The sequence below is a fragment of the Chrysemys picta genome, chromosome 4 (genome assembly GCF_011386835.1).
Source record: "Chrysemys picta bellii isolate R12L10 chromosome 4, ASM1138683v2, whole genome shotgun sequence".
NCBI lineage: Eukaryota > Metazoa > Chordata > Testudines > Emydidae > Chrysemys > Chrysemys picta.
This window is the reverse complement of record NC_088794.1, coordinates 85636177-85649555: the sequence shown is the minus strand read 5'-3', so window position 1 is coordinate 85649555 and position 13379 is coordinate 85636177. Positions and strand designations below refer to the sequence as shown.

The 13379-nt window shown below is 45.7% G+C and overlaps 1 protein-coding gene across 47 annotated transcripts in view; it reads right to left on the bottom strand.

Moving 5' to 3' along the window:
- The window catches only part of GPHN (gephyrin), a 534893-nt gene that overhangs the window by 460128 nt on the left and 61386 nt on the right, over nt 1-13379 (bottom strand). For 4 of the 47 annotated variants that reach the window (XM_065592864.1, XM_065592854.1, XM_065592871.1 and 1 more), the window contains exon 3: nt 9928-10002. The exons of the other annotated variants lie outside the window; for them this stretch is intronic. In XM_065592864.1, coding sequence (XP_065448936.1) covers nt 9928-9982 — 55 coding nt within the window. In that variant the 5' untranslated portion in view covers nt 9983-10002. The remainder of the gene's footprint in view (nt 1-9927; nt 10003-13379) is intronic. 47 annotated transcript variants of the gene reach the window in all.

The window sequence follows — 13379 nt, the reverse complement described above, 5'->3', positions numbered from 1 at the left end:
CTAGGCATAATGCTGTGTGAACATATGGGCTGACTCCCAGGTTACTGCTCTGCAGATGTCCATATGTGGAACATTATTGAGGAAAGCTATCAAGGCAGAAAGTGCTCTGGTGGAGTGTGTGGGTCCCCAGTGGGGGCTGCAGCTGTTGCTGACAGTAACAAAAGTCAATGCAGCCGAAGATGCATTTAGACAGCCTCTATTTAGATATGGTGTCTCCCTTAGATCATTCAATGATGGAAAGAAATAACTTTGGTGATTTTCTGAAAGTCTTTTTTCTCTCAGTGTAAAATGCTAGTGCTTTTCGGTCGTCCAGGGTGTGGAGCATTGCTTCTCATTTATTCCTGTGAGGTTTTGGGAAGAATGATGGGAAATGAATAGGCTGATTCAGATGGAATGAGGAATCAACTTTAGGTAAGAATTTGGGATAGGGTCTTAGGGTAACTTTGTTTTTGAAAAATGTTGTGTATGGATGGTTTGCCATGATGGCCCCCAGTTTCCATACTCTGATCGAACGCATGGAGAGACCTGATTTTTTTAAGCTGCAGTATATAGTTCAGTACCATCAGTAAAGCGGAGGAAATCGTCATAATTTGTCTATTTCAACACCATGTATTGAATCTCTTCCATTTGTATAAGTAGGTATGTCGGGTAGTCGGTCTTCTGCTGTTTAAGAGAATGTTCTCCTTTGAACCAGTCATTTCACAGTCTCAGAACCATGGAGTAGCCATGCCTTCAGGTGGAGTCTTGCCAGGTTCAGGTGGTGGATCTGGCCCACATCCTGAGACAGGAGATGTGGCAGAAGGGGAAGAGTATGTGGTTGGCACACAGCCATCTTCGAGAGGTAAGAAAACCATGTTTGTCTGAGCCATGTGGGGACTATCAAGAGGACTCTGGAGTTGTTGGTCCTGATCTTGTGTAGGACCCTGGACAGGAGAGGAGCAAGGGGAAAGGCATACAGTAGAGGTGCATCCCATTTGAGAAGGAAAGCATTGCCTAGAGATTGGGGTCCCAAACCCACTCTCAAGCAGAAGAGTGGGCACTTGGTATTTTCAGTTGTCGCAAACAGGTCTATAGTTGGGAACCCCCAGTATTTGAATATGTTCTGTAATACTCTGGTGTTCATTTCCCACTTGTGGTCCTGGGAGAATTTTCTGCTCAGGGCATCTTTGGTGATGTTTTGGCATCCTGGTAGGTTGGAGGCTGAGAAGTCTGTATTGTGGCTGAGGCAGCAATTCCATAGTAGCATGGCTTCTGTGCATAGGGAGTGTGACTGTGTCCCCCCCTTGTCAGTTTATATAAGACATACAAGCTATGTTGTCTGTCATAACCTTTATGGCCTTGTCCCTGATCATGGGTAGGAAGTGTGAGCGTGCATTGCAGACTGAATACAGATCTAGCAGATTTATCTATAGTGGTGATTCCAATGGGGACCAGTGGCCTTGGATCATGTGGTTGTGTAGGTTTTCCCCCCAACCTACCAGAGAAGCGTCCATTGTGAGTATCATTAATGGAAGGTTCTGTGCGAAGGGGACTCCCACACAAACATTGTTTGGTTGAGTGCACCAATGTAGAGAGTTCTTTAATTTGATTGACATCGTAAGATGTTTACTTATGCTGTATCTGCATGGAATATATACTGTCCTGAGCCAGCCTTACAGCATCTCTTGTGCAGTCTGGCATAGTTTACAACAAACATCGTTGCTGACATGGGACCTAACAGTTGGAGGCAGATCCTGGCCAACGTCTGGGGGCTGGCTTGCGTTGTGGTGATTAGATTGACTAGAGTGGTAAATCTCTGTTAGGGCATGAGGCTATAGCCTCCAGAGAGTCAAGGTGGGCCTTGATGAACTCCAGTCTCTGCACCAGTGTGAGTGTTGATTTTTGTTCGTTTATTTGAAGACCTAGATGTGTGAAGAGAGCTACTTTCTTTTGGGTAGCTTCTAGTACCTCTTCTCAAGTCGATGCTTTGAGTAAGCAATCGTCCAAATAGGGGAATATTACGACTCCTTGTCTGCGGAGGTGGGTGGCCACCACTGCAAGAATTTTAGAAAATACCTGTGGAGTAGTGAATAATCTGAAAGGAAGTACTTTGTACTGGAAATGATCTGAGAACAAACCTGAGAAACCTCCTGTGTAAGGGATGTATCGTTATGTGGAAAGATGTATCCTGGAGATTGAGGGCCGAGAACCAATCACCTCTTTCTAGTACAGAATTATCATTGTTAGCATGAACATTGTCAATTGTTGGGTCTTCATGAACTTGTTGAGCCTTCTTAAATCAAGAATGGGCCTCCATCCTCCAGTTTTTTTCTGGGTTCGAAAACTGTGGGAGTAGAAACCCTTCCTCTATGTTGTGTTGGTACTGGTTCTACTGCACCTAGGTGTTGGTTTACTTCCTGTTGCAGCAGGGGTTCATGAGAAAGGTCCCTGAAGAGGGACGAGGAGGAAAGGGGGGGAGAAGGAAGTAATCTGGATGGAATAGCCAATCTCAATGATCTCTAATGCCCATCTGTGTGACATGACAGTCTGCGAAGCTGGGTGGAATGGTGTCAGACGGTCTCCGAATAGATAGGTGATTGTGGATAGTTTCAGCACTTGAAAATGTGGGAGGTATCTCGGGCCCTCAACCAAACCCTCAAAATTGTTGTTGGGAGGAAGGTTGTTGGGATGTCACAGGCTGGGAAGGGAGTGGTCGCCGTTCTACAGGACTCTGCCTCCACCTTTGAGAGTCATATTGCCTCTGGGTCTGTGTATAAGGCATAGATCTAGATCTTTGTGTCAAGTAATACTTCCCCTGTTTTTCCTTCTGCGTAGGTGTGTATATCCCTGAGAATATCTAAGATTCGCTCTGGAGTCCTTCAAGGTGTGAAGGGACTCATCTGTTTTAGCTACAAACTGCTTGGGGCCTTCAAATGGAAGATCCTCCACAACTGATTGCACCTCCTTGGGAAAACCGAAGAGATGGAGCCAGGAAACTCGTTGCATCGCTATGGCTGTGATGATGGAATGTGCCGCCGTGTCAGCAGACTCCAGTGAAGCTTGTACAGCCGTGCAAGCTAGGAGCTGACCCTCAGATATAAAAGCCTTAAATTGCTCTTTTTTGTCTTCAGGTATATGTTCAAAAAAGTCAGACAGCTTTGAGTAATTTGAATGGTTGTATTTCGCCATTAGTGCTTCATAGTTTGCGATTCTAAACTGTAGGGTTGTTGAAGAGTAGGCTTTTCGCCCAAAAAGATCATCATATGGGTGGATCTGGAATGGTGTTGCCTGCCCCATTCATTCACAGCCTCTACCACCAGAGAGTTTGGTGTGGGGTGTGAAAAAAGGAATTCCATCCCCTTGGAAGGGACATAATATTTTTTATCTGCTCTTTGGCAAGTGGGGGGAATTGTTGCCAATCCCCTCTCCACCGAGTATATAAATAAGAAAGGGGAAGGAAAGTAACACTAACAGGAAATGCACGGATTGTGTGCTTCCTGCTGTTCTAAGAGGAGGTGGGGCCAGAAGTACTGGTGAGTGCTTTGTACTACCCATGCAGTAGCTGAGAGGATATAATCTGTGTAAATATCATTGGTCATTGAAAGGATATGAAATATTTGCACATACCAGCAGCTGACAGTCATCTGTGGTGTGGAGCTTCCATCTTGTCAAATGTGCATTCTACACCACATCAACGGTGGGTTATGGGGTTTTTTTGCCTTCCTCTGACGTTTCCACCTTTGACTCAAGTTTGTCAAAGCTGAAGTATGGGGGTACAGGGCAGTTGTCAGAATTATTTGGCTATATTCCATTTAATCATTTCCCTGCCATTGCAGGCCTCGCAGGCATTGATGTACCTTGGTCCCTCCTTCTCTGCCAGTGGCACACAAATTCATAGATTCCAAGGCCAGAAGGGACCACTGTAATCATCTAGTCTGACCTCGTGTATAAGACAGGTCATAGAACTTCCCCAAAATAATTCCTAGAGCTTTTTAAAAAAAAAAAAAATCCAATCCTTATTTATACATTGTCAGTCATGTAGAATCCATCACGACTCTCGGTAAATTGTTCCAATGCTTAATTGCTATCACCATTATGAATTTACACCTTATTTCCAGTCTGAATTTGTCTAGCTTCAATTTCCAGCCTCAAATTTTAGCTCAGCCACGTCATAACCCGATTCTTGTTTACCTGAAAGTGAGAACAGGAGTTTGCATGGCATAGTTGTAACTGGCATTGAAAGATATTTACATGCCAGATGCACTAAAGATTCATATGTCCCTTCGTGCTTCAACCACCATTCCAGGGGACGTGCATCCATGCTGATGACAGGTTCTCCTCAATAACAATCCAAAGCAATGCGGACCAATGCATGTTCATTTTCATTATCTGAGTCAGATGTCACCAGCAGATGGTTGATTTTCTTTTTTGGTGGTTAGGGTTCTGCAGTTTTCGCTCTTAAGTGTTGCTTCTTTTAAGACTTCTGAAAGCATGCTCTACACCTCATTCCTCTCAGATTTTGAAAAGCACTTCAGATTCTTAAACCTTGGGTCGAGTGCTGTAGCTATCTTTAGAAATCTCACATTGGTACCTTCTTTGCCTTTTGTCAAATCTGCAGTGAAAGCGTTTTAAAAATGAACAACATGTGCTGGGTCATCTTTCGAGACTGCTATAACATGAAATGTATAGCAGAATGTGGGTAAAACTGAGCAGGGGACATACAATTCATCAGCAGGATATGAAGGCGCTGATCCCAGTCCCTTATGGTTCTGGGGCAGAACCCTCTACAAATTTTGCAGCGCTCTTTGAGATAACGCTCCCCCATATACTTCAAACACGAAGTGTGGGTCGCTCTTGGGCATAGACTTGCCACACACCTCACAAGCTCTCAACCCAGGGACTGAGGCATGCCCTGGTGCCGGGAGAGAATGGGGGGAGTGGGGACCCCCAACTGAAACCTATAGACAATGTGATAGACCCAGGCCAGTTGGGTACAGCAGAATAGCAGAAGGCAGATATACTGGCCACTAGATTAACAGTTTTCTGTTCCCTGACTGACCAGAGCAGGGGCCGCTCCAGGCTAATGAGAACATCTGACTCCAATTAACCTGCAAAGAATCAGGTGAGGCCATTAAGCTAATGTGACCACCTGACTCTAATTAAAGCCCCGCTGATACTATAAAAAGGGCTCACTCCAGTCAGGCAGAGGAGAGCCAGAGGAGAGGACGTACGGCTGAAGGGCTGGTTAATGAAGACACCCTCAAGTTATTGATAAGGGAGCCCTAAGGTAAGAGTGAAGAAGGGAGAAGCAGGAGAGCTGTGGGGAAGTGGCCCAGGGAAATGTAGCAACTCTGGCAGTGAAAGGTTGGCTGCCAACAGCTGCTACCATAAGGGTCCCTGGGCCGGAACCCGGAGTAGAGGGCGGGCCCAGGTTCCCCCCAAACCACCACTGCAGGAACACCTCCTGGGAGGGGAAGTCAGGCCCCTGTCAGGACAGGAGGCTAAACTGTTCTAAAGCAAGCCCCTATGGACAACAAAGACTGTGGGAGTCCTCTCACCAACCTCCTTGCTGGCCTATGATGAAAAGGGCTCAGTAGACTGTAACCCTGGCCCTAGAGAGAGAAGGGCTACGTGGAGGGTCACAGTGAGCCACTGAGGCTAGCATATACCGCCTAGAAGCACAGGACCCATGGGGGCAAGGTCAGAGCTCTGCTACAACAACTAAATAATTAATACTAACTGCTAACTACTATATACAGAAACAGGAAAAAACCTCACTGCCAAAAGTGCGGACGCTTGCCGAAGCAACAGAATGAATGTTCCAGCTAACGATCACTGGCGGTAAGGAGGAACTGTGGGAATGGCGCGTCGGCAGGGCTCTTTATTGAGCGCCATGAAGGCGTGACTGCAGGGGGCACCCAGGACAACCCAACCAATACTGCTAGGGGAAAAATTTTCCTGCTACCATGCATGCAGCGCGCGCATTACGTGATTGGAATTGACATGAGCAAGCACTCAAAGAAGAATACTATTTCTTTTGTTTATCATTTTTACAATGCAAATATTTGTAATCAAAAATATTATACACTTTGATTTCAATTACAACACAGAATACAATATATATGAAAATGTAGAAAAACATCCAAAATATTTAATAAATTTCAATTGGTATTCTATTAACAGAGTGATTAAAACAGCGATTAATCATGATTATTTTTTTTAATCGCGATTAATTTTTTGAGTTAATCACTTGCATTAACTGCAATTAATTGACAGCCCTACATCTATACCAATGCTAGGAATATGAGTAATCAGCAAAAGGAATGGAAATTTTTGTTGATTATATGAAATTAGATAACTGGCATTACTGAAACCTGGTGGGATGCATCTCATGTCTGGAATGTTAAAATCACTGGTTACAACTTTTTAAAGAAGGATCAAGCAAGTAAAAAAGGCAGGGAGTGGCACTCTACATTAGAGATGATAAATCAGAGCCACAGGCTCATGAAAGCATATGGATCAACATGTTAACTAACAAAGCCCAGGATGGGATAGTGATGGGGATCTTTTACAGACCACCAAATCAAGCTAGAGTTACTCCTTAAACACATATCTGTAACATGTGGAATGAGGAACTGTGTTATCACAGGGGACTTTATCTGGAAGACATATACTAGAAGTCACATGCAACCAGCACCGTACAAGCACATAACGAGAAAACAGTCCTTTGCCCCACCCCCCACAAACAACTTACAGTTAAGTCTGACTGTGACTGCACTGAATGAAAATGCAGTGGGGAAAGGGCAAGCTTTCTGGGGAGTAATTTGTCGCAACTGAAGGCAGTTGAAAGCAGAAGCAAGGTAAAAATTGACGGGCACTTCTTGTTCCTCTTTCCTGACCTCGTGTTTTCTCTAAGATAGTGGAGAACAAGGTGTCAGCTGCCTTTGCCCCAGCTGAGCCAGGAGAAGAACTGGAGAGATGAGAAAGACAGCTTGCAGAGGGAGAAGGAGCTAGCACCAAAAAAGTAGATCCAGTTTTGATGCCACCTGGGCATCCACAGCGCACACACTGATGAGCAGTCGTTTTTTAAAAAAGTGTTCCTTATTAGAGTTTTTCCTTATGAGACAGAGAGACCTTCCTCAATGTTACCTAAATTCCCTGGATATGTCTGGTGATTAAAACTATACACAGTATTTCAATTGTAACCTTAATATCTTCTATTAAAGTATTATTTCTGTTGATCCTAATTTACCTCCTTATTTATACAACCTAGCACTCCACTCGTTCTTTTCTGCAATCATGCACTATGACCCTACCTGTTGTTGTGCAACCCACCATTCTAAAATAGGACATGCTTAAGCTAGGTGGGACTTTCCCCTAATAATTTGTCTTCATAGTTTGACAAAAACAAGTTTTAATTATGATTACTCATGCAAAACTGACACAGCCACAAAAAATCAATTCTCTTCAGCTTCATGAACCACCAAAAAATGGCCAGCTACGTTCCAATTCCTAAGTCTTTATTTTTGGTAGTGATGTATGAAGCAGAAACGGGTTTATTTTTCAACACAAGCTCACACTGCAGTTTGAAATATCTGCCTTTGATATGTAAGCAGAGCAAAATGGATGTGGAAGTCACTGCGGAGGAATCAATATTCAAAGCCGATGTTATTTTTATTGAGTCATGATTCTGACAGTTACCACATTGTAATATAGCAAAATACAACCCAAGTTCAACTGTCTATCTATGTTCACTGTAAAATAATCCAAAGTCCATCAGTGCTGGTGGCAGTTTCTTAGTACACAGGGAATTTATGAAATTGTATGTCACTGTTACTAAAATACTCAAAATGTCACTAGTAATTGGTTTCCTACAAAAGCTTGTCTCAAAGTCAGAAGACAAGTGAAAGCAGTTCTTTCGGAAGGCTCTTTCTCACCTAAATTTCAGCTCCTCTAAGCAAAAAGGATTTTTACATAAAACATGAAGGGAATGGCCTAAAAGGGAGTTCAGGTGCAAACTCAACAAAAGTTTCCACTTGTATACTGTCTTAAATGTTTTTTTAATTAACTCAAATCCTATCATTTTTAATAAACTTTTTATTATTTATCTATTGCTGGATAATAATGCCATGCTGTCAGATGAAGAAGAATAACAAAAGGAAGGTGATGTCAAGGGCCACAGGTCTTGAACCCTGATCCAAAGGACTCTGGGGCCAGTATGTTGTAACCCACCCCTTGTTAACAAGTTGCCAGAATGTGAAGCTCAGCTTTCACAGAGAACACCAGTCCTGGGATGAGTCTTGATTGGTTCCTTGATTCTATTTAAAACAAACAGAGGAACAGGAAGTTGTCCATGCAACTGGGTTTTTCCCTGCTTGCAGCTGCCTCCCCTGCACTACCTTCTCTGGCTGCCTGATCCTGACCTCCTGCTATACTGAACCTGACTCCCAGTCTGCCCTCTGGCCTGCCTCCTAACTCCCAAATCCTGCACCAACCACTAGGTCAGATCGCTCATGTCTCAGTCATGACAGGCACAAATTAATTAAATTGGGCAAAGAAACATTACTTAAAACAAGGAGCTACCTTAGCAACAAATTACCAAAGTTCCCTCTAAACTGCATGGCCACGCAGCAGCCTATCAAGGGCTGCGCAGGCGCTCAGGGCTGCAGTGGGGAGAGGCACGTGAAGGCACCTCTCTCACGGCCCCAGACCTGGACCTGCAGCAGCCGGAAGAGACGCTCTTCCCCAGCTCCGGAGCTGCTGCGGAGGGGAGGTGGCAGAAGACGCAGGGAGAGTCACTCTTCCCCAGCCCCGGATCAATATCCGTGATGATGACCCTGGCTCCAAAGTTTCTCAAGGCTTCAGCACAACCTTTGCCGACATCACCGTAGCATACCACGACGGCCACTTTCCCAGCAATCATGACATATGTGGCACGTTTAATGCAATCGATAAGGGACTCTTGGCAACCGTAAAGGTTATCGAATTTACTCTTGGTGACAGAATTATTGACGTTGATGGCTGGCACTTTCAGGCTCCCATTGGCTTTCATCTTATACAGGTTGCAGTGGCAGGGAGAGGTGAAGAGAGACGCTCTCCCCCAGCTCTTGAGCTGCTGCAGCCGGGGAGAGGCGCCTCCCCACCAGTCCAGGTGCTGCTGTGGTGAGATATGGCTGGGGGGAGTCCTCTCTCCCTGCTGTGGCCCCAGGGCAGTCTGCACCCCAAACTCCTCATCCCTGGCCCCAGCCCAAAGCCCACACCCCCAGCAGGAGCCCTCACCCCCTTGCACCCCAACCCTTTGCCCCAGCCCTGAGCCCCCTCCCACTGTCCAAACCCCTTGGCCCCATTCCCGCCACACATCACCTCTATATTGGTGCACATAACAAAATTCATTCTGCACATGCATGGGAAAAATTTGAGGGAACATTGTTAATTATCCCTTTCACAACTGTCATAGCATATAAAAAGTCATATGTTTTCTGTAAAAAGAAAAGGAAAGTAATTTATTATGTGGATTCTGGTTAACTTTTGATTGTTTTGCCTCCATTAGGCTGTTTTATTGGAAAACTTGGAAGGAAAGCTGCTGTTATTCTAAGTGAATCCAAATGAGCCTACAGAGGAATTTAAAGGATCTTTTAAATATTGGGCAGTGTCAAATACAAACTCCTCCACTATTCTGACAGATGATTAAAATTGAGGAGGGAAATCTGTCTAATAAAGTCCAAGTTGCAAAGATCTACTTCCCTTTATTCTTTCTTCTAATTTTCATACAGAATGATTACAGATAAATGCTTCACTGTCCAATTACAGCATTTCATATCTGATAGAAAGACTGTCAAGAATGTTGTTTTAGTTATTTTCATAAACTTGAGACATTCAAAACAACATATATCATACGTAAACACATACTATATTATTATACAGCCTGGTGCCAAAATAACTACTTACCTACTTCCAATTGTGTCCAGTTTGGGCACTGTACTTTCCAATTTGCCCACATCATTTCTAGACAGCCCAGGAGAGCTACAAAAATGATGAAAGGCTTAGAAAAGAGAAGGTTACTTACCCTGTAACTGGAGGTTCTTCGAGATGTGTGGTCCCTATCTGTATTACATTCAGGGTTATATGCATGCACCATGTGTCCGGAGCCAGAGATTTTGAAAGTAATAGTGTCCGTTGGTCTGCACATGCATCCTTGCTCTGCCTCATGGTTTCGTCCAAGGCTATACAAGGCAGGGCAGACTGACCACGACCTCAGTTCCTTGCCACCACAAACCAAAAACTCCACAGCAGTGGAAAAGGAGGGATAGATTAGAATATGGATATGGACCACACATCTCAAAGAACTCCCAGTTACAGGTAAATAACCTCCTTCTCTTCTTCAAGTGATGGTCCCCATTGTATTTCACTGAGGGTGATTAACAAGCAGTACCTAGCTAGGAGGACGGTGACAGGAAGATGATGGAACTGTAGAATGAAGAACAGCCACATTGAACAAGGCATTCATCGCAGAGTCTCGCACCAAGGAGTAATGGGAAGAGAAGGTATATACCAAACTCCACCTAACCACCCTACATATGTCCGTAAGTGGTACGTCGTGAAGAACAGCCATAGTCAATGCTTGCACTCTTGTGGACTGGGCTCATACACTAAGGGATGGAGATAACTGATAATACAGCGTAACGCACCCAGAAACCCACTTAGAAATCCTTTGCGTGGTGGTCGCTTGCCCTTTAATACTTTCCACTATAGCAATAAAAAGTCTCAGCGACTTCCTAAATGATCTCATCCTCGGCAGGTAAAAAGCCAGGACCGAGCAGACATTAAGGGGATGAAGGTGCCATTCTTTTGGAAAGAAATCAGGTAAGAGTATGGATTGTTTGAGATGAAATCAGGATACAACCGTTGGCAGAAACTTGGGGTGCAAGCACAGGGAAACTTTGTCTTTATGGAATGTGGTAATGGGGGGGGAGGTCTGCCATCATGGCCCCCAGTTCGCCAACCCTTCTTGCAGAAGTAATAGCTATCAAGAAGGCGACCTTCATGGAGAGGAGAGACAGGGAACAGGAGGCCAGAAGTTCAAAGGGCAATTTCATCAACACCATGAGGCCAAGGTTGAGGTCCCCTTGGGAGCGAAGGATTGAATGGGAGGGTAAGTCCATAGGAGACTTGCCCTTCCAAAACCTCGTGGTCAAGGGATGAGTAAAGAGGAGGAGAGGAGATAATCCAAAAGAGGAGGGATGTCCACATCTTCAAGGGCAAGACCCCTCTGTTGGGCCCATGTGGTGAAACACATCCATTTGGCCCTATAGGACTACCTTGTGGTCTCTTTTCTGTTACTCGAGACAATGTCTTGTACTGCTCACGAACATTCCCACTCAAGCGACGAAGCCCATCCAAAAACAAACTAGAAGGTGAAGAGTCTGTGGATTGGGATGCCGGATCCTTCCCACTGCGTTGCGTGAGGAGTTCCGAGAAAGCTGGCAGTGGAAGCAGGGCACATGCTGACATGCAGAGAAGAAGGGGAAACCGGAACTGGCAAGACCAGAATGGGGTGATCAGAATGACCGTTGCTCTCTCCCATCTGATCTTCGATAGGACATGCAGTGGGAGCAGTAGGGAGGAAAGCTGTAATTGATCTGGATTGACCAGCGGATGACATGGGGTTCATGTTGAGAAAGGCACTGAGCCTCCCCTCTCCCCAAAGCAGTACTGGATACATTTGCTGTTCGCATGGGATGTGAAGAGGTCCCTGACTGGAGTCCCCCAGTGGTCAAAAATGTTGGCGACCACAGTGTCATGGAGCTCTCATTTGTGGCCGGTCATGAATTTCCTGCTGAGAGAGTCTGAAATTACGTGCTGAGGGCCAGGAAGGTATGCTGCCGACAACAGGATCTTGTGGGCAATGCACCAATCCCAAAGATGAACTGTCTCCGCACAAAGCGCAAGCGACCTCGTGCACCCTTATTTGTTGATGTAGTAAATAGTGGTGAAATTATGAGACCATGTCAGGACCGAAGGCATGGGAAAAATGCGTGACATGCTCTCTGCACCACCCGAAGTTCCAAGTTGTTGATGGGCATCCGGGATTCCCAACCGGTCCAAGTACCTTAAGTCATGTGCTCGCCCATGTGAGTGCCCCATCCAACAAGCAACGCATCTGTGATGCTCATTATGCTTGGGAAGGACAGAAGAAATGGTATCCCGGTGCAGATCTGACCTGGGTCCATCCACCACTGGAGGGAGGAGAGAACGTTGTGGGGAACCGTCAAGTAGAAAGTCCATGGTGCAGCATGTAGAAGAATAGGTCCCCTGGAGTCACAGCAGCGAAAGCAGAGATGAGCAAAGGCAGTAATGTAGGTGCAAGCCACCATGTGGCCAAGAAGAGAAAGACATGTCCTGGCCGGAACAGGAGAACTAGAAATCTCCTTGAAAATCAGCTCTTGTAGGGTCTGGAACCTGGTAGGTAGGTACATGCTAACATCATGTCAATGCAGGCCCCAATGAATTCTACGGACTGTGTGACAGCCAAAGTTGATTTTCAACATTTACACTGACCCCCAAGGAGGAGAGGAGTGTGAGCAGCATAAAGGTCGAGGCGTGAGCCTCCCCTTTTCCCGTGCTGCTAGCAGCCAATCGTCGAGATAAGGGCATATAAGGACCCCTTGGCACTGGAGGTGGGCCGCCACTACCAAGAAAACTTTGGTGAAGACCCAAGGAGCAGTGGTGAGCCCTCTGATGCCAAAAAATCAGAGTCCAGTTTGAATGGCGGTGCCATTGCAACTGGCAGAACCACGGGAGCCAGAGGGGAACGGGTGGGGACATGACTTGAAGGAGGCAAGTTTAAGGTAAGAGAACGTACCCCCCCGTCCAAGAGGCGACGGCACTTGTTGACATGGAGACCTCACCTCCTCCAAGGCAAAGAGTTCATGAGGCTCAGGGGATGACTCGAGTCTCCCCTGTCAATAGTTCATACTCCGCAGTTGCAACTGGAGCTAGAATGGAGGACTGCCTCAGAATCAAAGGTTCCCTTGACTTTGGTGGTGCCGACCTGGAAGGAGTACATGGCTCAGTGGATGGAACCAGTGGATCAGACAGCCTGTGCAACTTCTTATTGTAAGCCTTAGAATGCGCTGCTTCTTGTCACTGGAACTATGGACAAAGCAGTATCTTTCTTGGGTCTGGAGGAAGACTTACTGCCATTCTCATGTGTATCCTTCCTTGCTTCATGACAAGACCCTGGCACAATGTCCATAGCATTGGTACCAGCAGAACCGGACTGGAGCTCCGCAGTGGGAGGCATGCTCCTTGATTACTCAGGTCAACGTAAAGGGGAGGGTTCCCCAGCCTGTAAATCATTGCGGCCTCCTGGCAACCTTCATGAGGTGCTTCTTGAGGCA